Source organism: Centroberyx gerrardi, chromosome 14, assembly GCF_048128805.1.
Source record: "Centroberyx gerrardi isolate f3 chromosome 14, fCenGer3.hap1.cur.20231027, whole genome shotgun sequence".
Taxonomy (NCBI): domain Eukaryota; kingdom Metazoa; phylum Chordata; class Actinopteri; order Beryciformes; family Berycidae; genus Centroberyx; species Centroberyx gerrardi.
In genome coordinates this window covers 25,304,197-25,331,445 of record NC_136010.1, presented here as the reverse complement: position 1 = coordinate 25,331,445, position 27,249 = coordinate 25,304,197, and the positions used below count along the sequence as shown (strand labels likewise).

Here is a 27,249-nt window from a genome sequence, read left to right as displayed (position 1 = left end):
TAGCAAATCTTTCTTTAGAGCTTCAAATGATTGTAGCTAAAACATTTGAATGAGACAAAAAAAAAAATCTAAAAAGTTGTAATATACAAGAAGCTTATTACACCTGTGAGGGTGTTAAGTGTCAAGTAACAGTTTTCTGCTTCGTCTTTTTTGAGTCTTTTCCTCGCCACCCAATAAATTATCACAGTACCATGAACGTACGTCACACATACGCGTTTCAACATAAACACCGCTAACATACGCCAGCAAAAAAAAAAGTCCAGCACAGACTCCCTTATAAGGTGTTTGGACTTTTATCCCCCCAGCCCCCTCTTTCCCTCCCCCCTTCTCTCTCACTCTCTCTCTCGCTCTCTCACACACACACACACGCAGCCCCTCCTCCCCCCCTCCCCCGCCCTTGCTCAGTCTGTCAGGGTGGGGTCAGCGGGGTCAGTTTGCAGAGCGTCCTGTCCTGCTGCTTCGTGGAAAGCGGTGGACTTTGAGGTGTTTGGACAGGTGATCACTGCGGGCGAACTTCTTCTCGCAGACGATGCACTGGTACGGTTTCACTCCGGAGTGGGAGCGCCGGTGCCTGGACAGCTCGTCTGACCGCGAGAACCTGCCGGAGTGAAGAGCGACAAGCACATGGGGGTCAATTTTTTTCTGATTTCTATGAGATTTATTGGACATTCAGCTTCTTTAGAGTGAAGATTTGCACAGTCCTGAACTAGCAGTCAACAATATAACACATGCAAAGCTACATTTCACATTTCACAAAGGAAAAAGAAAACATTTAATTCTCTCTGAGTTCAGGATTACACCTCATAACACACTACACAGCCCCTCTTTTCCACTAAATATTAAGTCCAGCAGTAATGACTGAATTCAGAAAGAATGGTTTAACACTAAATAAAGGATGCAGTCACGCTTCAAGCTGCCAAACCGCAACATAAAAGCCATGTCAAGCCCTTTTTACACGGGAGTAATCCGAGAGGTGTGAAGCTATACGTGTGTATTGCTCAGCTTCTTGCTCTGTGAAGTTAAAAAGCCCGTTCCACATTTAGCACAACACATGAGCACTATAAATCCCACCAGAGTCTATTCTTGGTCTGGTCTGGCCTCTAAGCTCTGGCTAGCTTATGTTGGTCAGATGGCATGACAGTGAAAGGGTTAAGGGGATGATAAAGTAGTGCGGGCTGTATGTGTGTGTGTGTGTGTGTGTGCGTGTGTGTGTGTGTGTGTGGGGGTATCTCTGTGTTAGTAAATCTGTTAAGATCAGTTTAATCTGCAACACGGATTCATTTCCAGTAGCAGCAGCAGCAGCAATAGGCTGAAGCCATGAAGGCGATAATTCACTCGGATGTAAAGATGTCACTCACTGTTATTTCAAACCGTTTCCACTCCAGACATGGATTTCACAAACGGCCTATTCATTTTAATGGCCTAGCAATAAAAAGTGCAATCAAAAGATAACTGACAGGGCTGATGAGGCTCGGCTAATGGAATTTGAACTGACAGGACTGACAAAACGCTTGCACCTGAGGCCTTATTTGGCTGATTTGGTTTTGAGGCCTTAATCAGTTGCATCTCTGCAATGGATGGTGGTTTGGCTTCTAGTCAGAGAAGCCAACTAATAGCCAGGGTGGCTGGTTCACTTGCCAAGACTGGCAGTCAGGTTCAAACCATATCTGAGCTGACTGGAGGACTATGAACTCTACATCTATTTCCATTTTAGGCTTTTTGGTGACTGTCTTACCAGAGTAGTAGAATAGGCAACCTCAGAATAAGTCGGCATTGTAACAAGTCATCATCAGCTTCATTGCAGGCGGTGTATATAAATACATAAGTGCTATGGACAACAGTACAATGCACTGCTAAGAGGTTGCAGAAGAACATTTTTTTCCAGTGTCCTTAAACTGCTTCTGGATGCCATACTGCTGAAGTTTCTAAAGGCCATGTCTTTGTGCAGTTCAACTTCAAATCCTTTCCGATGGAACCTAACCTTGTCAGAAGGTGTTGGTATGATGCCAAACATTAATGCTGCATGGAAGAAATGCCTGATCTGAAGTGTGTACATTATGACCCTTGCCAGCTTTCAACCACGCCGCATTCTCTCCCGACTGTTTCCAGCGATATTACTGCATATATTGCCACAAATATCTTTGGTATGACTGTTCAATTTACTGTATTCCTAATGTAGCGTGGATGCAGTGAAGGGGGACTTCTACACTGGCAACCAATGCACATGCCAAGCTGAATTATTCTGTGGAAGACACTGCCATTTTTATTATTTTGTGACTGAGAGATTCTTGGAAAGAGAATCTCTCGGCCCGGGGACAAGTGAACAGGAAGAAATGCTGACTAATGGATGTGGCTGCCAAGGTGTTGGGTGGATATCAAAGGCTTCAATAAGGGCAGAAATGTTTGACTTTGTATTGACTTGTCTGGCAGGGGAGAATGGTTACGAACACTAAAAAGGATTAAGAGGATTTCTTAATCCAGAGCACCAAGAGGCATGTCATTATTACTGATATGGATCAGAAACCACATCAGTGTGTTTGGAAATACAGTCTGCAATGTACTGTACACTGTGTGACTGTACTTTAGGGCTCTGCTGTACTGTGCACACACACACAAAAACACTCACACAAATGCACATGTGCATACACTTGAACAGGACTTGCTCTGTGTCTCTATCTCTCTCCCTCTCTCTCTTACACACACACACACACACATTGCACCCTAAAGCTGGTGCTGTACCATATCAGCTTCAAGCCGGGACACGATAGAAACCATGTACAGCTATTCTACTGACTCACACTGGGCCTCAGACCAACTATAACATACTGCACCAAGGGGGCTCTTTCAACAGAACATGCATTTAGGACTTATGCAAATAGACAGCCTGATTGTTCTTTAAATCCACGCCGTTTTGGAAGATTGATCACGCGCCAGTTCGCTCCCTCACAGGTTCTTGCCATCTGTCTCGCTCAATCTCATGCTCTCTCTCTCGCTCTATCTCCTCCTCCACTTCTTCATTTCCCTCTCTCTCTCCCTCTGCATGTCCTAATCTAACTCACTCCAGGTTTCTCAACTCTTTCCTTCCCAGGGTTGAGGGGAGAGGCCAATGAGCTGATAATGCCAGGAAATTGGGTGGAGGGCGGCTCTGTAGTTCACCGAGTGTGTCTTTTTTTCCTTCTCTTTCCACCTGGGCACTGTGGTTTCTGCACCTTAACTCCTCGGGGCGGGCTGGCGTGGGCGCAGCACGACACATAGTATACATAGTAGTGTGGGCGCTGTGGGAAACGCATACACAGGTTTTGTTCTAGCTTGTCCCTAAACTCAGCTCTGCAGCCAGCGGAGCGTGAAGAAAACACCTCGCCTAGGAGGTGGAGCGAGCAAGTCGGTTACATACCTGGAAAATCACATTAGCACACATGCAAACTTTTCTCTACCACTTTTCTCTGCTCAGTCTGTCTCTTCTTCTTCTTCCTTATATCCCCTTTCCACAGCATCTCTGTCGCTGTGCCTCTATCAGTGGCTCACATTCGACTCACTCAGTTCAAAGGGAAATCCCATCCATGCATGACTACGCTAATCAATAGCAGAAGCGGGCCCACTGACATGCAAACGTATATACAAGACAAGCATAAAAACTCTTTCGACGGATCGCGCCGTGGGAGTCTTGCCAGTGCAGATGGTTTACGGTAACAGGGTGGCCAAGCGGTTAGAGAGGCCGTCCTTCAACCCGGAGGAGCCGGGTTCAAGCGAGCCGCCCTCCTGAGGTGTCCCATGAGCAAGACGCTGAATCCCTACCAGCTGAGCCTGACCTTTGACCTCTCTGTGGAGAGGGGAGGCAACAGAAAAGTACCAGTATTATAATTTAGAGACAGTAGGGTAACTTCTCTTTATCTGACTTAGCCTTTCTCTCTCTATCTGTGAGCTCTATTCAAGTACAACTGCAGTAAAAACATTGACAGACGATAAGCTTGTCACCACCCGGCAACATTGTTTTGTTGTTGGGACGACGCATCAGCTGGCAAGGGCGGCAAGCCCCCGTCCCGATGACAGACGTCAGGTACACACACGTCACGGTGTTATTACAGCAAACCGAGTCCAACACAAGCCACACATCAAAGCCTCCATGCAGGTCTGTGCTGAAAAATGCTTGCGTCTGCGTGTGTTCTTTATGTGACAGCAGGTGTGGGTGTGTCTGTGTGTGTGTGCATGTGTTCTTTTATGTGTTTACATGTGAGTTTGTTTGGACAAGACATCAGGGTCTGTAGAAAAGCATGTGTGTGAAGTCGGGTTATGTTTGTGCATTTCCTTAGCATGGGTTTCAATGGAGAGTTTTAGTGTCTTTTGATGGTCTAAATGCTGTTTCAGAGGATTTTCCACCCTGACAAGAATACAATTCTGGGGGAAACACTGAATCTTTAAAATTTTTTGGAATTTTATGGTATGAAAATAGTCAAAATATTGACACAAAATATGGCTATTGGCAGCTTCAATTCAAAAATATCTGTAACAGTATCAGCCGTTAAAAACCCATATGGGTCGAACCCTAGAGAAGAGTAACAGAGGCCAGAATCTTTGGACACAACAGATAGAGAGAGAAAGAGAGGGAATAAAAGTCCAAAAAGTTTGAAAAAAAATGAGTCTGACAAAGACAAACTGCGTGTCTCTCAGTGAGTTATCTGCAGGAGCCCAGCCAATGAAATACCACTCCTCTCTACTCCAGTGGCTCCAACACATGGATCTGTTCTCAGGTTACTGAGGGCTAGAGGTGCAGGACTCCCCAATTCACCTCCATTTCCTGGCCCAAGGGGAGAGGAGCAGGGATAGGGCAACTCTATATTACAGTATATTGCTGTTGTCATGTGGAAACACTGGAACTCCACCAGTCATATGAAAGGGCTTATGAAACCCTTTCCAAAACAAAAACCCATAGTCATCAAGCTAAAAGCAAGGCTGTGTTCCTTTAGTTCCTGGAAAATGTTGGAGATATGAGGTTTTCACATGACAACAGCAATATGTTAATATATGAAATGGCATGAGAGGAGAGGAGAAGAGAGGGCGCCTGCAAATTGAATTCAGCTAGAGTTATGTAGAGTTATGCATATGTATGGGATAAAGTGCAACCATGGTGATATATTGCAAGAAAATTCCTGCTGTGGTCTATCCCACATTATCTAATGTTAACTAGTTTTAGAACAGGTTGCTTTAGTCCAGGATAGTGCATGGAAATGGGGGATAGTTACCCTTGCAGCAGGATGGGGCGCTGTCTGTACTTGGGAATCGCACCAGCAGCCTGCTACAAGTTCTAAAGTCCTGGAAAGGGATAGCAGCTATACCAGCTATAGTTCTGCAGAGGCTGCGTGTGCTATGATGGCTGTATAAGGGTGGATTTGGTACAGAGATAGCCATTGTAGAAGCTCCCTCCACCCCAGTTCTATGCTATGGTACATTATCCCTGCAGGGTTTTCGGAAACAAATCACCAGTAGTTCGTTCAGTATGCAAACAGCCAGACTCATATAGACTCGCAAGCAGCAGAGAAGGCTCGGTAATTGCGCTTGAATATGCCTATTCATCAGGTAGTGCGCTGACAATATAACTGCTGAATTAGTGAGACCTCCAGTGGATTAAGTAGTTTCTACCTTACATGTTCAGTGAATTATGGTCAAGCTTTGGACAAATACAGTACAGCTGCAGCTTATTAAAATTCACAGTGAGGCGGAGCTGGTGCAAATCAGCAGGATTAAGAACTGATTGGACAGGTTTCTTAGCAGGGCATTTCATCACTAGGTATGTTTCCATCGAAGCTGTCAAGCGAATTTTAAAGCTGCACTAGTTTTTCATGTAAAAATTCCCCCGTCTTATCAGCCTAAATCACAAAGTGAGACTGCGGCAGAGAAGAGCGGCCCCTTCCCCGCCAACTGAGACGCTGTTTGCCTAAATTAAGATCCGATGTTGGGTAAGGACTCTTCTCTGCCCACAGGAGATGACAAATCAAAAGTTAAGAGCAAAACACAAACTCTGTCCTAAACAGCAGCAGTGAACGCTCCGTCCAGAGAAAGCTGGACTCACCAATGTTAGATCTTTTTCCTCTCTCGTCTCTTTGGTTTCCTTTGGTATAAAGTATCACAGACCGGGCTGTGACAGTTTACTGATGACACTGACAGGATTTCTGGGTTTTGAAGTTTTTTCAAACATTTTTCAAACAGTTACATCTCGGTGCCATTTGGAGCTGCCAACGTGTGCAGTTGCCTTGTGTAGCTTTACGCAAACTTCTGAAATATTGCAAAAAAATTAAATGCGAATTAGGTGTGTTTCCATCAACTGGATTGAAGAAAATACACACGCTTCCTGATACGTAGAATATATCTACATTGAAAAATGGGAAGAGTGTACAATCATGTCAATATTTATTCAACAAATGCATTCCCATCTCGATTTCTCGCATAATTTCTTAGCTGAAAGAAAACCTTTTCTGTCTAAAGTCAGCGTAAAAACATTTTGCCATACTTTTTCGTCCAGCTTTTCTTCTCATTTCATCATAATTCACATAAAAACACTTGGATGGAGACCCAGCTATAGAGCGTATGACAGAAAACGTGTCATATCTTGAGTGTTTTAAATAGCTGCAGATGTTGTGTAGCTTTGTCCAAAAATCTGGTGTTGCAGGGGGGAACCCAGGTCACTGATAAGACCTGGAGGACTTTCTGCTGAGCTGGGCCAAACCTATCTGGATTCAGTCTCTCTCTCATACACTCACACACACATACACGTTTGTATTACTTTACTTGGAAGGGCCTTCAACTTTTAATTGCATTCATTCCCAAACCCCCTAGCCCCTAACCTTAACCCTTAGTCTAACCTTAATTCTAACCTTAAGCCTAAACCCAAGTCCAACCCTAAACTAACCTTAACCACAATGCTTACCCTTATCTTACCCAGTCCTAAACTAACCCTAACCTTAACCCTTACCCTAACCTAAACCTAATCCTAATTCTAATATTAACCCTAAACCCAAGGCCTAACCCTAAACTAGCCCCTTGTTGAAGTGAGTTGACTTGTCTATTGCCTCAAAAGGGCTCAAAGGGCTGGCATTTGAACTTTGGATACACTTGTTTAAAATTTTGGATTTCCTATTGAGATGATGAGTATGGTGAAAGAAATAATTCAGTGACAGAACAGCAGGCCTCAGGTCTTCAAAAATATATCACGGTTTGAAAATTAATTAGTGCAACCTGAAAGCCTGTCTGAAGTAAAAAACTTTGAACTTGATTCTGCAATAATCCAGTATGTCTCTCTGTCGTGTATGTGTGTGTGTGTGTGTGTGAAGTGAGTTGCAGACAGAGAGCAAACAAGTGGAATAGCTAGCAGGGGGCAAAGTCTGCATGCAGGGAACTTCAAAAGGGTTTCTATCTAATCTACAACTCTGCCATGGTACAAAAACACACAGATAGTGCGGACACACGGCTTGCATGTAGAATAGGACAAATTACAACCTCCTTGTATAGACTCTACATTTACCTTCTCTGGAAAGGAGCCACCACCATTTCCCATTCCCTCCCAGCTATAAACTATCGAAATTGAGCTGCCTGTGTCATTTAGCCCTCACCTTGTATATTCTCCCATTCCCGGCAAGATTTACTTCCCCATAAAACCTTTGCCTCTCTCTCTCGTAAAACAATATCTTGCTTCTTTAAAACAAAATAACGATAAGTAAAGACATCAAAGGCCGACTTTGTGAATAAGACTTCAATCCATTTGCTTTTGCTGACGATTAAAGCAGCAGAGAGTTTCGTCATGTGTTCACACTTATTGAAGATTAAGGCTTTTAGGGTTTTTTTTTCCTGAAGAGTGTCATGGATCTATTTTCTTATCTGCAGTAATAACCGCACACTAAAGAACACCTTCAACACTTTTTATCTTCATACGATAAACCCAAATGGAGCGCTCTCTACCTCTCTCTAAGGTCCACAGCTATCTTTTGGTGTCTCGGTCTATATGTCAAGAGCAGAAGTTGATAACCCTGTTCACTGTAATCTATATAGTTTAGATAAGTATGTAGAAAAGGTTGTGATGCAAGAAAACTAGATTTAATGTGCCTGCAGTTTTGGTGGGGAAAAGTATGGATTTCCAGAATTGCATAATATGATTCTTTAACAGGGAGGGCAATAAAAATCGTGCTGGCCTATAGTTGGTGACGCTGTCTTACAGATTATCGATTGAGCCAGTTATCATGCTCTTTCATTCATTCATTCATTCAATCATTCATTCAATCATTGATTCATTCATTCATCATTCATGGTTGCATTCAATCATTCATCAATTCATCAACCTCTCATTCACGTGTAAATGAACCAATGTCCATTCATCCATCCAGTCATCCACCCATCCTTTCCACTCATCCATCCCTCCTTTCAGCTCATCCATTCATCCATCCATCTATCACCCATCCATCCATCCAACCATCCATTCAGCTCTGAGTAGTAATGTAAAGAGACTTCTCCATCTCAGGTAATCTATCCATCCCTCCAGCCATCGATCCCTCTCTGTTTCAGCTCATTCACTCTTTCCATCTCTGGATCTGATATAATCACATTTGGTTCTGCTCACCTCCATCCACAGCCGGGCCATGTGCAGGCAAAGGGTTTCTCCCCGGTGTGCCTCCTAAGATGGGCCTTGAGGTGGCTGCTCTTGGTGTACATCTTATTACAGCCGGGAAAAGAGCACTTGTGCATTTTTATAAGGTCCGCTACCGCACTCTTCTGGTACTTCTGACCTCCAATGAGGAACCCTGTGGTCGAACCTCCCCCGACCCCCGCTTCCCCGAGCCCCATGGGTTTAGCGGCGATTGGCACCGGCGCGATCCGGACGAATTTGGATGGGCCTCCGGTTGGGCTTGTGCTGGTAACGTTTGCCGGGGGAACCAGCTGAGGCACCAAGGCAAAGGTCTGCCCCTGGATGTTGACCAGGAGCTGGGCTATTTTGATGTCCGACGGGGCCTGGGGTTGCTGGGGCTGGGCTTGCTGGGGTGGGGCTTGCTGGGTGGCAGTGTTTGATATAGCACTGGGGTTGGGCTCTTGTTTGATCTGTATGGGTTGGATTTGTAAGATGACAGGCACGCTGGAGGCAGCGCCCGAACCTTCTGTTGAGACCAAAGGCGATCCGCAGTTCTCCTGCTTAATCCCATCAACAGCTCCACTACTAGAACTAGTGATACAACTAGAATCCATTGTTGATGGTGTATTGTCCATTTCAGACTTATGTTTGGTCTCTGTGTAGGAGGAGAGCGGAGAATGAGCAGCAGCACTGCAAGCCACAGGCACAGTCTGATCTGAGTTCTCTGACCCTGACCCGAGTTCTCCCGCTATCGTCCTGGGACTCTCCGCTTCGGCGTCCTCCGACGCTGGTGACATCCCTCCATCGCTCCCCTCCTCTTCTCTCTCCATCGCCACCTCCATGTTCTCCTCCAGGAACTCCTCAATCTCCTCCAGGGTGGGCTGGAACAGGAGCGCCGCCGGGTCCTGCAGCTCGTCCAGGAAGACGGGGAACTCGTAGCCGTCCTCCTTGGCCTGCTGCTGCAGGAGGCTCAGCCGCTGCTCCCTCCTCGACTCCCAGGCCAGGCCCATCGGCAGTAGGGGGGCAGAGGGAGACGAGGAGGTGGAAGAGGACGAGGAAGAGGACGGGGAGGACAGGGACAGAGAGGAAGACGGAGGAGCAGAAAGAGAGATGCTGCTACTGCAACTTATGGAGGTGGCGAGGGAAGCCTGCGAGAGGAGGAGGTCCAGCAGGCTGTCTTGACTCTCTCCCCCTGACGAGCTACTCCTGCTGCTCCGGCTCCTGCTCTCGTAGCTGGAGCCCAGGAGGCGCCGCGACGACGGCGACGAAGACTCGGGGCTGGAGCAGAGGGAGGAGCGGGGGCTGGAGGAGTCACTGAGGTCATCCTCGGAGACAAATGGCGAGGAGGAGAGCGTCGCCCCCTGGTGGTGGTGGTGATGGTGATGGTAGATGCCTGCGTCGGTGACCATGATGCCCGGCAACACACCGCCGCTGCCGTGGTGATAGTGGCAGTTGTAGTCAGATGCCGGAGAGCCGGTGTAGTACAGGAAGGTCTCCTCGCCAAGAGGCAAGTGATCCACCATTCCTGAGCGGATGACTGGCAGCTGGACTCTCTGCTCTGCTCTGAGGATCAAGCTTTTCTGTACGAGATTGGCTGGATGTTGGAGAAGAACTTCACTCTTCTTCCTGTAAAAGAGCGACGATTGCAATCATCAGGTATGACAGTGGAAGAAAACATGCCTTTGAGATGGATTGGACAGTAGAATGCATTAAGTTTGGTACAAAAATAGAAATTGACCACCTAGTGGCACCTACTCTATTTGTGGCATGAAGGTCAAACACACTCTAGAATGATTTTGAGGTTATTACACATCTTAAACCATTGGCCATTGGAGAGAGAGAGAGAAAGAAAGAGAGTCTGTAACTGTTGAGTGATAAATTCTTAACTCCATAACAAACATCAATACTAAAACTATGAGAAGACATCATTTAACATAATTTAGCATTATGTTCATTGAGATTACTGGAAACTATAGTGGTTAGTGTTTGCCCAGATAGTGTCAGGTAGTCCTCGAAGTTTTTTTGAAGATGTGTAGACTGGCTGTTTGCCCTAATGAAAAACCACAATAATGTTCCTATAACATTCCTATAGGGATTTATAATGTGTCTGTGGTACTGCACAGTGAGTTTATAGCGACCTTACTGTATTGAATGGTATTTTTATCTCCTATAGTGGCTCTCTATGGACTTTTATAGCATGTCTGTAGTTCTCAATAATTAGTTTACAGCAACTGTATGGTGCTTTGTGGTATTTTTGACTCTGAGCTTATGACTATAATATTCCCATAAAGTCTTCACATATTGCTGTGATATGTGTGTAGTATCCTTCTAATGTTTCCTATAGGATTGCTCTAGTTCATGCACTACCTGCTGCTGATTCAAGAGGTTTGAAGCTGAAGGCGCTCCAAAGGGAAAGTCAACCACGTGTGAAGAAAGTGGAATTTGAAGACCGTGTGTGTGTGCGCGTGTGTGTGTGGACAGACGCTGCAGCTGCTGGTGCGCTCTGCAAGATGACCATGTGGAATCAGGAGTTCCCATTTCCCACCGCTGCTAACATTAAAACCGTATGGTTCAGTTGGGTTTTTTTCTTCTTCTATTTTTCCCTCTCAGGGTCTCAGCGCTGTTACAGCTTGGGCCTTTGTAGCACCCAAAGTCGGACGTGGCACCCTTAGGGAAAAAGACGTTTAGTAATCCTGTAGTAGGATTTTAGAGGGACACTATGCAAATACCAAAAATCAGTCCCCATGGGAATATCATAGGGTTATATATTCGTATTATAAAATATTATAGTGATAAGACTGGAGATTAAAAAATACCGTTATGCATCAAAAGGTCACTAAAAGCCAGAGACAAACTGTAAGCTACTACAGAAAGGTAAAGTCAATAGTGAATATTACAGTGAATTTTCGTCAGGGTCATTCAGTCAGATCAGTGGATTTCGGTGGGATGACGAGCAAAGGATTTAGTGTCTATTTTTATCCATCCAATAGCCCACAAACAATGTCGGCTTGGCACTTCTTCCACATTTATGTAGGGTAGCCTGAATGCGAGATTTTCAAATGCCCTAGTTAATTGCAATGAGCAGCCTCGGGTTTATGATGATAAAAAAAAAGATGATAAAAGTCTTTGTGACACCGTAATATAAGCTGCATGTGTACAGAATGAGTGTCTAGAAAGGAGAGATGAGGCTGAAAAATGAATGATTGTGCGCCCTCTTCTGTAAAGCTAAAGCAGTGGTTCCCAAAGTGAAGTCCGGGGACCTCCAGGGGTCCTTGAAGGGGTCACCGGCAAAATAAGTCATTTCACCGTCATTTCACTCACTATAAGTTATCATAATGAAATCATATAAAAGATGACTGTTATTTATTATACATGTGACTGTCTCCACTGTTGTTATTGCCCCACCTTCAGTGTAGACAGTTATGTAATTCTGAGTAAAGTAGTCTATAACAACAAAAATCCTCTTAGATGTCGCTTGTGAGGATAAATCTTATACATAAAAAGAAAGTCAGTGGTCTAATGTAGGCCTACTTGACATGAAAAAAAAAAAAAAAAAGTTTGGACCCCCTGATCTAAGCCTCAGTCATTTGCCCTGCAGTAACCCCGCCGTCCTGAAACATCAAGAAGGCTTTGACAGCATGATGCGCTGCTGGGCTTCACCACGCAGCGTGGGTCCGAAAAATAACACGCACACACTCAGGAATTAGGCCGATCCCAGCAAAACTACAAGTCTCTATAGGAATATTATAGTGATTCCAGAGCAGATAAAGTACGATAAGGTCACTATAAACTCACTATTGAGCACCGCAGACATACTTCACGTCCCTATAGGAATATTATAGAAATATTATAGGAATATTATAGTGATTTTTCATTTAGATCAGCGGAATATGAAGTGGAATATTATCAATAAAGCTTTGCAAACTCGCCTGTGTGATACTAATACCGGCTGCTGGGGTTTAGTGGTTTAATGGGGTTTAATGCCTCTCCATTCACTCAGCAGAGTCATGCTGCCTCTTCCACGTAAACATGTTGTGGCTGCGCGACAGAAGGAGCGGACACACACACACACACACACACACACACAAACACACACACACACACACGCACAAATCATGCACTTTCAGCCTACTCTCGCACCGTGCCGGACTAAACCACTCACCTTTATCTGTGAAGGAACCAATATTCCGCTCCCTCGCGCTGTCTGTGCGTAATGGTGCGTAATGGCAATATAACTCCACGGTACGGGCTTTGCATTGCTGAGCGGCTCCGCACACACACACACACACACACTCTCTCTCTCTCCGGCGCGCTGGTAGTTTACTTACCGTCACATGATCGGAGCTGGGTATGTTATAAGAGTCAAATTAGGGGTCGGCTTATGAAGGCTCGCCTGCTCGGCGCTCCTCCATTGGCTCTCCGCGCAGGAAGGCTGGCCCCAGGGTCTGGCGTCAATGGGGAGAGAGAGAGAGAGAGAGAGAGAGAGAGAGAGAGTGTGTGTGTGTGTGTGTGTGTGTGTGTGAGAGAGAGAGAGAGAGAGAGAGAGTGTGTGTGTGTGTGTGTGTGAGAGAGAGAGAGAGAGAGAGAGAGAGACTGTGTGTGTGTGTGTGTGTGTGTGTGTGTGTGTGTGTGTGTGTGTGCGTGTGTGTGTGTTAGTCCCTATCGATATATCACTACTTTAATGCCCAATGTTATCACTATAATATTTCTATAATATTCCTATTAGGGTTGTATAGTACTATCCTTCTATTATGTAGCATTCTTCTATCATAGGAGTACTATAGTGCTTTTTTCATTAGAGGGGAGTGAGAAAGTGAGTGTGAAATGAAATTCCTATAGAAACCTAGAGTATGAATATGAGTATGAATTTACAGTGACCTCTTCACACTTAATGGTATATATTTTTCTCCTATGATTCTGGGTGTTGAGGACGCAAATGTCTTCATTTTGAATCATGTACGACTTTGTAAAGCACACTTCTCTGCTACCTGAAAAGCACAGTGAGCTACTGCATATTGGAAATGACCGTGACTGAGTGAGTGAGTGAGTGTGAGAAAGAGAGAGAGGGAGCCCTTCAGCAAGTCAGTGAGTGTGTTTACATGCCGCCTAATAACAGCAGTCACAGGACTTTTGCTTTTCCTCCCAGTGAGCAGACCTCATATAAACACCTCAGCTGGGCAAGTGACTTCACTGGCTCCGACCTAATTTGATTTTCTTGCCTAGTTTAGATTACCTTTCAGTGTGTTTGGCTAAGTGATCCACTTTCAGCCTGCTGGTCAACATTTGTGACTGTTTCAGTGTGTGTGTGTGTGTGTGTGTGTGTGTGTGTGTGTGTGTGTATTCATCAGAGAGTGAGGGACTGGAGTGTAAAAGGATGCACACTGTGGATATCTGTTTGCATAATAGGACTCCTATTGAAAATCATTACTACTACTACTACTACTACTAGTAGTAGTGCTGTTACTACTACTACTACTACTACTACTACTACTAGTAGTAGTGCTGTTACTACTACTACTACTACTACTACTAGTGCTGCTACTACTACTACTACTACTACTACTACTACATGCATTGAGCTCAAATGACTGTTTTCTACACAGTACATCTATCTAAATGTTTCTGCTTCCCCTACTAATGAAATTGAGCGTGGCTCATTTGCCAAAGTATCCCCCCTTCCCTTCTCACTTGCCGTTGACCTGAACGCAGGCAGAGGTCCAAAGGTAGTTGGTGACAACCTGCTGAAAGAGAAGCAGTTCACTCCAGTCAACGCCTCTCTCTTTTCACACTCAGATTAGATCTTTGCTGATATCAATGGTCAGCTTGTAAAATGTATTAGGAAGTCCCGATTTGGCGGCGTGATTGCCTGAAGCAGAGGTTCTTAAAGTTTTAATGTTTGTTTGTTTTTCTTCCCTCTACTCCTCTTGTTCGCTGAGGACTGACTCAAAACATCTCTGCAACCCATTTCAGGTCCCAACCCATATTTTATTCATTTATTTTTTTTATATATTTAAAGAAACGCCGAGCCCATAGTGGTTACTCAATAACAGAGTCTCATAGGGAGTCTACAGAGGTTCTTTTCTCTTGCCCACAAACTAATTGGTTTGGGCTGGTGTTCGCTCTATTCAAACTCACAAACACCTACACATATGCATATTATGTAAGACCCAGATGGACTTAATGAATCAAATTGATTTCTTTCCTCTGGTAATTGTAGCATGCAACAGGCCAAAAGTGAAATGGGGAAAATATGTGCTTCTTGGGTGAGTTTTTCAAGGTTGCAACGATTACAGAAGTCAGTGCTGTGATCTAGGTCATATCAAGTGTTGAAAGGGAGATGTGGGCACCTGAAGACATTTTCAGGAGGAAAACGCACACATGTGGTGAGGAAAAAGTCCTGCAGACAATTAGAGAAGTGAGTTTAAAGTGGCAAACTGCGGAATCTGTGTTGTTTCCATCTTTGATGCTCAGCGCTCACTGCTGTGGTGTTTCTGCACTGCACTTCCCAGAGATCACCTGTCAATCAAACAGTGTGGGCGGGGCTTGGAATTTCTGTTGATGAAGTGGTGGCTATCACTGCTCATGCCACCAGACCCCAAATAGACAACAGGCCTGTTGCTGCAGGGTTTCCACGTTCCTCATTACCAATATTCAAACTACAAACCCTCCTCTCACAAGCTCACTGCTCCTCCAACCCGGATCCCATGGTGAGATAATCCACTTCACATTTGGGCTCAGGCCTGGATGAGTTTATGTTTGGCTTGTGGCATCATCAGGCTGGTTTAATTATTCTGGGGTAAAAAACAAACTTAGCTTCGGAGAGGAAGTGCAGGATAAACACGTAAACTCAGTTTGCCCACTTTTTTTGTCATTTGTGAAAGAGTTTACCTACTGTATCTTCTGAGGCCCAAATGACTCTTTATGATATGAATTTATGAAAGGGCAGAGGTAGTTTGCACTATTCACATAGTCGTGAGGAAGTAGAATAAAGGTGTGTAGCCTCCACAGTGTGATAGCATGGGGAAATGCCTTAAATTGGACATTGTTATTTTGGAACAGTGTGCGGGTTGCTCTCATTTTCCCATGATGTACATTTATACAATACATTATTCTAGGCAGTGTCAGACTCATGTAACTTATAAAAATATGGTTTTATCAAGAAAATGGAACATAAGCTAATACTAAAAAAATCTATCATTCTAAAAATTCAGTTTCTTTTTGTTCCTATTGGTGGTTTTTTTATCACAGTTTACCCACATTCTTATTTTCCACCACATCAGCATTTTGCATCTTTGATCAAGAGTGCATACTGTACCTGGCTTCAGGCCCACCAGCTAACACAGACCCCAGCAGCTGTAAACCTGCCATGTAAACAGGAATCTGCAGCCAGTTCACTGGGTGACGGGAGCAAAGCGGTGGCTGAATTTACACTGCCACGCCAAAGCTGATTATTTTCACTCACCTGACACACAGCTGATCTTTTCACGGGCAAGAAATCGGATTCTATGTGGGTTTTTCATGTTTTGATGGTAATGAAATGATCAGATCTGCATTACATATAGGTGGAAAATAATCCCGTTGTGTCCTTTGAGCTGTAGCATTAAAACACACAAGGCCGCTCCAGGAGAAGTGTAGAGAAGTTTATCACGGGACACTTCACCCACTGCCCAAAGTGTCTTTCACAACTATCCATACACACACACACACACACACTCATCTATACACACACACAACAGTCTATTTTCAGTCGCTCTCCTGAGATGCTCATTGTACCAAAAACAACGTGAAATATTTGTAAAACCCCACCGGTTTCTCGGGAACAAAGATTCCCTCAGAGAATTACGCAATGGGGTTTTTAATAAACCTGTAAAGAAAACAACCCCCCCCCCCCCCCCCCTCCACCCCACCCACCCACACAATCACCACCACCACCAACACACACAAACATCCCTCCTGTCTCTAATGCACTTCTTAGACAGCTTAGTTGGCTTTTAGTTACACTGGCAAGTCTCATCCTATTTGATGGATTAAGTGTCCTTGCCTTTTGCCTACATACACACACACACACGCTGGCTCCCATTCAGCAGCATGGGATTATTCATACCACAGTGCCATCGTGACTAACCTTTGCATACTCTTGTTTGAGCAGATTAGTTGGTATATAGAGGCTGAATTTTCGTATTTGAGAATGTTTTGTGTGTGTGTGTGTGTGTGTTTGTTTTCTTTCCGTTCATTTTATTTCCTAATGTAATCACATAAATGAAACAACAATGCCATAGTGTGATAGTGAGATGGCAAGTCGGCTGGTGGGTTGGAGGCGAAGGCTCTGCAGTGTAAACATCATCAACAAGTCAGCAGAAGTCCATTGATTTCCTATAGAGCTGAGCGACCAGGGAGACTCAGCCGATGTGCAGATGGTCAACAAGCTTCTCGTCACGGCTGAACTTTTCACGGTCATAGTCCGTCAACAGCCAATCAGATTTGTGCGCTTCCTTGTTTCCTCAAAGATGTGATTTAGTTTCAGGAACAACAGTAAAAGCAACTGTAAAGTAAACTATAAAGTAAGAGGACACCGACAGAAAATGGTGATGTGTGTGCGTGTGTGTGTGTGTGAGAAAGAGAGAGAGAGATGAAATGATTGACTCAATCATCCAATGTTAGCCTCCTCTCATCTCTTTTAAACCCTGTAAAGCATAACTTTAGCACTTTGTTGTTTCCTCTTTGCTCTGCATGCGCCGCTGTGTAAAGTAGTGCAAAGTGAAAGTGGTCAGGTCATGGATAAACTGAAAATTATGTGCATGTTCATGAGTGTCAATATATTGAAAAAGACATGCTTGGGTGCTTTTCTGATTTTTGGAGCATCCATTGGAGCAATTGACAAGACTTTGGTCTGAATATATTGGTAGCTTCCTGTGTTAACTCATCAAAACAATGTTTTTCTCTCAGGTTGAGAGAGAGAGAGAGAGAGAGAGAGAGAGAGAGAGAGAGAGAGAGACATCAACAACACGTGACTAAGGTGAGACTAAGGCGGTCTCAAACGCACGATGACGCACGTATGTCAAATGCACCAGAATTCGCTTTTCCACGCACCGCTCCACTTTGCCCCAAAGCCATCCCATTTCATTCTGATACTGTAGATTACTTCTTATTGGTGGTGTTATCTTTATTTCTTGTTTTGGCAATTGGAGAGAGAGAGACAGAGAAGGAGAGACGGACCCAAACAGTCCACAGTCCATACATCCAGCCCTTGTTTTCTCTCCTCCTCTCTTCATTTGTTTAACCTATAAAAACACGACAAGGGCCAAAGTTCACCGCCTGCTCCTCAAGGTCGCGTACCAATTCTGTGGTCAACAAAACCTGCGTGTGCCTACTGACGCCTTCACACACAAACACACACTTGGCTGTGGGATAATTTCGGGACAGAAAATTAAAAAAAACTATCCCACCTGTCTGAAAAACAATACTAGTTTAGATTGTAGAAATGCCAGAGTCTGAAGTACCAATGGTGAAGTGTCCCTCTTCTTCCATATGTATGTGTGTGTTTGAGAAACACTGGTGGACTCAACGTTAATGCAGAACAAAGGCAGTTTACTGAGGCTCAAACGCCGTGGATGGGGCCGAAATATGCAAAATATTCATGATGACTGTTCCAGTTCCAGAGAAGCCGAGATAGTAATCTTCCTGCTTTTTTTAGTCATCAGCTAACATAATGCATTCTATTGGCTGGTGGCCAATGGACCAGGTGCATGAGAGATGTCTGCTTCTTGCTTTCCAGTAATTAGACCGCATTTCCCAGTCATAAGTTCATTGCCTGCTGTGGGGCAGGTAGCTAGCAGACAGGTAGTTTAGTTAGGTAAGTTGCAGGTATCAGTGCAATGATTCAAGTGTTGAAATGTGAAGAAGAATCACTTTCATTTACCCAGATACTAACTCTTCTTCTTCTACCCTGGAGAATCGTCCGAGTCTTGAGCGTGAGTTGTACCTTTAGTTGCAGCCGCTGCACCTTCTTTCCTGAGAGTGTTCGGCCGGCAGACAAAGCGAGCGAGCAGGATTCAGTCATCATCGCCCGTTGTTTTCCAAAACTCGTCATGTCCCAGATCCCCTGTTTTTCCAAGACAGAGGCCGCAGTGTTTCACGTTGCTGTCGCTACTGCCACGCTCCACAGAGAATATTATGCCTCCGAGTCCTGGATCCGCTCTCCCTGCTCCTCGTCCTAATCCAAACCGTTTACAGACACAGAGAACAAAGCTTTGCCTTTATTCAGACTCCAAAAGGACGGTATTATATATCCCCCTTCCTTCCTTCCCGTCTCTCCTCTCTCTCTCTCTCAAATCTAAAAATGTTTTGCTTTAACATGTAACCATGGCGGTCAACTGATGATTTAATGGCTTAGTGTTTTTTCTTTTTTTCCAAGAATCTTCAGATCTTCAGATGCCAGTGGCAGGAAGAGACCGAAAGATTGCATGATGAAGAGGAGATGTACTGACGCGCAGACAGCTGCATTACGTACTGCAAAGCTCACGATGAGCTAATCAGTTTTGAGCTGATTTAAGGGAAGTGACTGAAATGAGGTGAGTAGAGTACGTAAGCAAGAGGATGCTTCCTTCCTAGTTGATTTAACACTGCAGGGACATCCAAGTTTGCTGTTAACAGAATTGAAGCTGCACTGGAACAAAGGCCATTTGGTGGATGATTTTATCCAAAGAACCTAAGAACGTACTATGAGTGCGTACATTTTTACCATGGGAATCCTCAATGGGAGCCTCAGCAGCATCCAATGCCCATTGAGCTATACTGTACACATGACCACAAACTGGAAACCAATGGAGACAAGCATCCTCTTCACCGTCTCTAATGAAACCGTAACGTATCCAAGGGATTTGATCTCTCAACCTCTCTCTCTCTCTCTTAATGAAGTTATTATTATTATAAGTAGTTAAGTTAAGTTCGGGAACAAGACCACGCCTCAAGCACACATTCAATTTCCTGCTCCACCCTATTTAAACGCGCCTAACCATGACCTTTTCTCTCTCTCGTATGTCTCAGTTCTCTCATCCCTCCCACCCAACCCCTTGCTCTTCTCTCTCAGTACAGGAACCACAGTGGGGATATGATGGAGCCAAGAAGACTCCCCATCAGCGAGACAGTGCCCCCACCCTGAGTCTCAATTCCCTGGTTCCTCGAGCTAACCATCGACCCCAACTCATTCGACCCCCTCGATTCATCCCTTCATCTCGACCCCTTCATCTCGACCCCTGATTCATCCCTCCACCCTCGACCCTTGTTTCATCCCTCCATTCTTGACCCCTCTTTCCCTCAATAAACCATCTAAATACATCTCATAGTGACGTGGTCTTTGTTAGTGAATACACGAGTTTACACAGCACATTATTGTGCAGGCTTTGGCGATGCTTCTCTTTCATTTCTAACTCTGTCCACAACACCTCTCAGCTGCGAGAGCATAACAACAACAAAAAGCTGTTTTATAAAGCGGCTCGGAGGTGAGGTAAGTGGAAAAACAGAAAGGCTGTATTGTTGTGATTGGGAATATGCAGCAGTAGCGGCCAGAGGTGGAAAGTGACTTATTACAGCTTCTTTAGTTACTTGAGTAGATCATCGGCGTAATGCCATTTTTATTGAGTATTTTACTTTATTTTGAGTATTTACGAAGTGTTACGTTTCATTTTTAGCCATAGGAATAGTGAGTACAGTGACTCCCATAACTGATTCTATAGTCCAGGTGATTAAAAAGAGCCATCCTCCAGTCAGTTTGGAACACGCACAAAATCCTCACACCGTTTGTTTCAGACTCGCCGCCTGACTCATTGTCTTGACAAGCGAGTGAGGTAACGCTGCTTCTACATGAGCAAAGTCTTTCAGTGTTCCGTCCAACTCCGGTAGCCCTAAAGCAGCAGCGGGCTCCCTGTGCGTCTCCCTTCCTCCTCTTTTTTTTGTAGCTTGAAGGCTTCATTTATATTTGCCCAAAGTTTCCCTGAGCTAAGCCTCTCTGACCTATTACCCAAAGTCCCACAAAACCCGGTTTGTTCAAGTCCCTTTAAAAAACACACGTTTTTGCCAGATGTTGTTCCTTGTTTCTTTCCACATCCTCATAAAAAATTATGTTTCGAAAAAAGAAAAAAAAAACACAGAACCTCGTAATGACATCAGGATCTGCTTCTTGTTGTCCAGAGCTGCTGGAGAGAGAGAGAGAGAGAGAGAGAGAGAGAGAGAGAGGTGCGAGGAGGTAAATGAAAGTGAAGTCACCCTCGGGGAAGTGGGCCTGCATGAAAGGCTATCAGTCTCCCAGTCAGTGTGTTACTATGTGACTAACAGATCCCCTGCCATCACGTTTCTACACTGTGCTCCTACACCTCTCTCTCTCTCTCTCTCTCTCTCTCCGACTGATCCCTCCTCTTCTCCCTCCCTCACTCCTGCCTGCTTCAAAACACCTTCCTTTAGCGGCGGTGTGTTTACATCCACATCCAGGGAGAGCTGGTCCTCTGCCTCTTTAAGTCATTATGTTTAATAGGCCATCGCAGCGTGTCCAGCACCAACTGTTCCTCTGTGTAATGGCAGTGATCTGTTTAATCGCTCCTCTCTTCCCGTCGCTGTTTTCAACCTATCGCCACACCGAAACAATAATGAACAGCCTGTTCGGGGAGGCTTAATGAAACTTTTATGCGTCTCAGACCGGTCCAATTTAAGTCTTGTGATCTCAGAGCAGGACCGTCACGACGATAGAGGTTGATGAGTCACTTCATGAAGACTTAACCCGATACAAGGCACTGGGGCCTATAAGATTAAAGCTGCAATATACCACTATTTTCACATCAAAATAACAAGATATAAATATGATATATTCTATAGTGTCAGTCTGTGTGTTCATGCCTAAATCCCCTGAAATTGGCTTTTCAAAGATGTTGGGATGTTTTTGGGGTGTATACATTTTGCTGTGGGCCAGTGATGAGCTGGTTGTGGCTATCAAAGTGAGGCTAGCAGCCACAGAGCAAGAAGTCACAGCAACAACAACAATGGAGGAAAACAGGAAGAAAAGAAAGAACAGTGAAGCTACATTATCAGTACTTTGTTGTTTTTTTACTGCAGATTGGCATCTGTATAGCAAATCTCAGCTTGGCTTTTATCCCAGTTCTCCCAGTTCTGCCACCTCAGCCTCAGGTTAGATGACAGCTTATCAAGATGAGTGACAAGTGTTGGCAGGGAAACTTGACCAACTGAGGGATAGGAGGTGGGACTAACAACACACTTCCTGTCTCAAAGCGAAAAATTGCATATTGTAGCTCTCTAATGCCTACAGGTCCTCCGTTCATTATTCTTTCATTCATTCATTCATTCATTCATTCATTCAGTCAGTCATTCATTCACTCCCTGCTTCCCTGACTCCCTCCTCACTCATTAAACTCAAGGGGGCCCCAAGGGACGACTGACCAGTAGCGAGGACAGAATCAATAAGGGCCCATAATAGAACCTGGAAACACAAGGATGCAGTAGAGGGTAAACTCAATTTACCCACTTTTTTTTTTTTTTATAGTTTACCACCTTTTTACCTTGACATAAACATTTATGCTGTAAATTCATGGTAAACATCATGGTATGAAGCTGATGAACGTTATGTAAAGAGTGGGTCTTTGAAGGAAAAAGCAAATGTTAATGCTTCTCTGGAAGTGTTGATTTTTCTTGATAGTGGTGTTTGTTTGCCTTATGATCATGATTCATAGTTTACCCACCTTTTTATTTTCCACTACATCAGCGCTTACTGCGGCCCTGGCACAGATCAAAATAAATTAAATTAAATTTGACTTTCTCGTCAAAAACAGATTATCTGGAAGCGACTCAAGCTCTCTCACCCATACAGCGCCAGCCTTGGTGATGTATTTTTTTTGGCAGCTCACTGCCAGGTATTTACTTTCACCACAAGATGGCAACAGATACAGTGAACGAATAAAAAAAGAAATCTCTGGTGAATCCAAGGGTTTTTGAGACAAACATGTTACTATCAGATATAGTATTGGGTATTAAAGTGCTTTAATCTGTTTACAGAATCAATAACTTGAAGCCAAAAATCAGTTGGGCAGATGGAGGTTCAAGGCATTCAGCTCTCTGTGGAGCATATTATTACAAATCAGTATCGTGAATATTGTAGTAATACCAACTTGCCAGACAGCCACCTTCATCTTTCTCTGTACAAACATAATGTATTAATCATATTCTGTAGCTATATGTTTAATAATTTCATCAACGTCAGTAGATATGAGTGAACACAAAGGTAGCCAAACCTCATATCAAAACAACAAGATATTTGTCTGTGATTAGTTAGAAACAGCCAAGAGGACTTCTAGTTGACTACTACATTCTATAGACATTCATAAAAACTTCAACATACAATATATACTTAATATAGACACCATTGTAAAAGTGTATTGTAGCTCTACTTGAAGCAAATGAGTGGAAACCTTTTCAACATTTGATGTGCGTCCTGTATATACAACGGAAAGGCATTTTCAAACAACTGCTGAATGCCAATCGTACAACATTAGTCATAATCATTGTCTGAACATTTACATCAGTGGACTGAATATGCATCTATTCACACCGCAAGGTTAAAAGAGACAAGACAAAAATCCTCCCATTGTACAAAATACATCCTATACAGGCTTAAGTGCCCTCAGAATACGTTTTTATACTGTTGGTGTCCTGCAGAGACCTCACATGTCCAAGCCAAACCATTTCAAAATATCAAAAATACATGTATCCCAAGGAGGAAAATGACCAGTTTTTCCACAATTCCTAAAAGGTTCACTTACTGGGTATACTAGGTTTCTGCAAGACACTGAGTTACTCTTAATTATGAAATTTACAAACGAGAAAATGTACAATGACACAAGTGAAATGCATATTAGTTTGATTGAGATCTCCGTCTCTTTTTTTTTGACAGTCTGTTGCAATGACAATCAACACCAACTTCAACAAAACACGGCAACACGTTTATTCCCTAACATGCAAGAACTTGGAAAAAAATGCACAAGACGATTGAAGTAATTTTAGTGCATACATAAAAAAAAAGAAAATAAAAGAAAAGCCACATTAGTTAGTTACAGAAACACATAAAACAGCATAAAGACCCCTGTAGACCACGTCATTACACTGACATTAACACAAAAGTCTTGTAAGAACGTACCGTAGATGCGGTTGGGTTCCTCATGATCAACTTGGGTTAGTGGTGTTTGAACTGTTGGGACACCTGAACTTACTGTTGCACTTACCATGTATTACGGTACAAACCATACAACAGATAGTAAGGACAGTTGCATCAGATCATGTGTATCAGTAAATGTGTTCAAACAGTAGTACAAGAATACCCATGCATAATAAAGAGATACCCTGCTATGCACAAGATGGACACTAGGTGGCAGGCTTTGTCTGCTTTGTACAGGACTCTGCCTCTGTGCACCTGCCTGGGGATAAAATGTCAAGTCATGGCAGGGGAGAGGGAGGGACGTGCATAGGGCAAAAACATTACATCGGGAGTCAGTTATATTGCTTTTCAGTGAGTGTGCATCCATCCTGTCGCTGGAAATATATTCTAGATCAAGTGTACGCATTCCGAAAAAAGTTGCCTGTAAATTCTCTTCCGTGAAAGAGAAATGGACCTGAACGAAAGACAGCACTGATCTATAGTGTTCCTTCCTATCGCTATCTCCAACTCAGCCTCGCTTTCATCCGCCACTGTTTCTCCCACATCTGCCACATTTGTCTTTTTTTTCCCTGGCATCAAACAAAACAAAACTCCGGACCCCTGCCTCTCCCGCTCGCCTCGTCCTTGTCCATCCATCTCTCTCCCTCTCTCTCTTTCTTCCTCTCTCTACCGGCCTTGTGTTTGATTTATTCAGTTTCTTTTCCCTCTCACTCCGTATGCTTCATCTCTCCCCTCCTTTCCTCCCTCCTCTGTCTTCCTCTCTCCTCCCTGCCTCCTCCTCCTCCCTGCAGGGCAGCCGGAGAGACTGGCATTTCTCGAACAGCAGGAGGGGAATCTGCACCCAGCTTCAGCCCACGCTGGGCAAGAGAGGGTGGGTGCGGCAGACAGAGGTGTGTGTGTGTGTGTGTGTGAACTGGCAGTAATGAACATGTGACTGGGAACCCCATACTAGACCTGCCAACACTTGTCTGCTACCTCTCTGTATGACATTCACATGGGTACCTACCTATCACTAATCTATAACTTCGAACAGAGAAAGAGTTCTCGAATTCTCGCATCAACACTAATTCTTGGGTTGAACTGATCGATTGCGGCAGACTCTATTACAATTTTAATGTTTTTTGGCACAGCTCTCTCCACAAATTGACGTGCGGATTGATGATGATGACGGTGGTAATGAATAAATTAAAACACCTGTCCACATGGAGACCAATTACTGCAATGCATTACAGTCAGAACTCGGCCAAAAAGCATCTGATACAGGCTGGCATATACTGTTCATCTGGGACTTTCAGTCAGGGACTCGATTCAATTAAGTTTAGTGTCTTGCGCTTCCTGGGACTCTTGCCAAATAGAAGGAGTGTTAACAATGCTGAGGACAAGGACAAATGTTAAAAAATTGTGTCTGATGAAGGGAAATAACAGACTAGATTTCAAAAAGTCAAGGTATCGCTTGAAACGTCAAGTCTGCCGTCAGCAGGGAGGAGAGGGACGGTCACGGTTCGCTGTCGCCGGTCTTTCAGTACAGTAAATGAAAAGTAACGGTACGAGACGGGGCGAGTTGGGGGGGGGGGGGGGGGGGGAGATGGAGAACGACAGCGGCTGAGGCGTGGATGAGTGCCCCGTCAGCGTCAGATGTGCCTGTTTAGCTCCGGTAATGATAAGGGAAGCGAGGGCGAGTCACGGGTGTCGATCTCTCTGCTCTTTGAAAAAACGACAAGTAATTGTACGGGATGAGGTGAGAGTAGATGGTAGGGGGAGGAAGTCGAGGGTTTTTTTTTCCGAGGCGGCGTCAGATGTGCCGGTGGAGCTCTGGCAGCGGCGAGGAGGAGAGGGCGGGGCGCGGTTCAATTCCTCGGCTCTTCATAAAGGACAGCAGCTGCTCGGGGATCTCGGCCAAGACGTCCTTAGCCAGCCGGGCCATGCTCAGGACCTGGTTGCCAGATCTGTCGATGTAGTCTCTGAATGGAACGAACTGGAGCGGGAGGGAGAGGATATGGTAGTTTCTTTTGACATTAATACACGGTATACTTATGTCACTGTTGTCATGAAAACATATTAAAAACAGTAAAACAAACTAGAGCACAGGAAGGACAAAGCAAGATACCATGTTTCCTTTTGATTTTGACACAGATTTAAAGGGACATGCTGACATTTTGAATTTTAGTTGACTACTTTTCTTCTCCGGATGCTTGCAACATTGTAGGAAACCAAGGGCTCAAATGGCTTAAGTTTGCGGTGTAGCTAGCGGTGGTCCTTGGTTTCAGTGAGGAAAGGTAACAATGCTAAGAAGCCACTATAAGGAAACAAATGGCTTTTTTTTTCTCAGAATGTGTCAATTGTTTGGTAAAGAACAATAATGACAGACTCTGTCTCATTGAGAAGGTAGCTTCCTTGTTTCTTAATACCTAACAGCCTTCCAAGGCAACGTCATGTGACTGCAGTTAATGTTACACTCTGCCATATGATCAAATGCTTTTTCAAAACAGATTACAAGAAACGTATAAACATAGCTAGCTTTGTGTACTTGTTGGCTATGAAAAGTAAGTCATGTCATTTTTATACACACAATGGGTACTGCTCAGCCAGTTAATTTATCAACCATCAAACTGCCTTGCTAGCTAGCTAAACTACGCCAGGAGCTCCGTCCTACTGGTAAAAGTCATTTCTGTTGCAGTTTCAGACTGTACTAAAATGAATAGGATTCCCTATTGACAATTTGTAGGTTAGTTTTGGAAAACTTTTTCTTGAAGCGGTAACTCCCGTTTGCCATTAATTTTAACGGATGTTGGGGAAGTTTCGTTCTTCTTCGCTGATGTTGCACAGTGTTGTGGGATTTCCTGCACTGCCTAAGGAATCATTGTATGATTCCTTCAAAATCGGCCAAAACAAGGTAGCTTAAAAGGATGCTTCCTATGTGTCCTACCTGAATGAGACAGTACTACAACTTGACAATTTCAACTTCCTACATAGAAATGCTATCTAATTAAGAAGTTTCCTTGGGTTTGAGGCAGGGCAATAGAATGTATAACATAAAAGTATCCCTTGAATTACCTTATGAATACTGTTCACCGTCTGGCTGCTACCTTTATACTGTACCTTCTCCATTAGACTCCCATTCAAATTCTGCCTTGTCAGGATAAATTGAAACCACCCCTTGATCTCTGAATGAAACACAGTAGGAAGGACAGACTTTTCCCCACGAGGATTATTAAAATTCTGTCTTACATCTTTTCGATATTCATACCTAGCATGTGGATATTGCAATTACAATTAAGACATTCTATGTTAACACCTATATTCTGATCTTAATTGTACTGTGAGAATACTGCAGTTGAGACATGACTCAGTGGCCACTTTATTACATACACTTCTCTGTTTGCGCAGACAGCTCCCTACTCCAGTCAGTGAGTCACATCTAAAT

General features: G+C 44.1%; 2 protein-coding genes across 5 annotated transcripts in view; both read right to left on the bottom strand.

Annotated features, from left to right (window-relative positions):
• Positions 1-410: 410 nt before the first annotated feature.
• On the bottom strand, positions 411-12,910 carry LOC139916614 (Krueppel-like factor 15). Of its 2 annotated transcripts, none has more exons than XM_071905542.2 (3): positions 12,767-12,910; positions 8,606-10,233; positions 411-598 (listed from the first exon to the last, which is right to left on the bottom strand). In XM_071905542.2, the coding sequence occupies exons 2-3, from the start codon at positions 10,132-10,134 to the stop codon at positions 430-432; spliced, it is 1,698 nt and encodes a 565-aa protein (XP_071761643.2). In that variant the 5' UTR covers positions 10,135-10,233; positions 12,767-12,910; the 3' UTR covers positions 411-429. The 2 variants fall into 2 exon arrangements, with proteins under 2 accessions (XP_071761643.2, XP_078144510.1); XM_078288384.1 differs by having other exon boundaries at positions 8,606-10,237; positions 12,774-12,910.
• A 12,707-nt stretch (positions 12,911-25,617) lies between these two features.
• The window catches only part of LOC139916610 (copine-9-like), a 63,064-nt gene continuing 61,432 nt past the window's right edge, over positions 25,618-27,249 (bottom strand). For all 3 annotated transcript variants that reach the window (XM_071905536.1, XM_071905535.1, XM_078288261.1), the window contains exon 21: positions 25,618-25,800. In XM_071905536.1, the coding sequence (XP_071761637.1) occupies positions 25,618-25,800 (183 nt within the window). The remainder of the gene's footprint in view (positions 25,801-27,249) is intronic.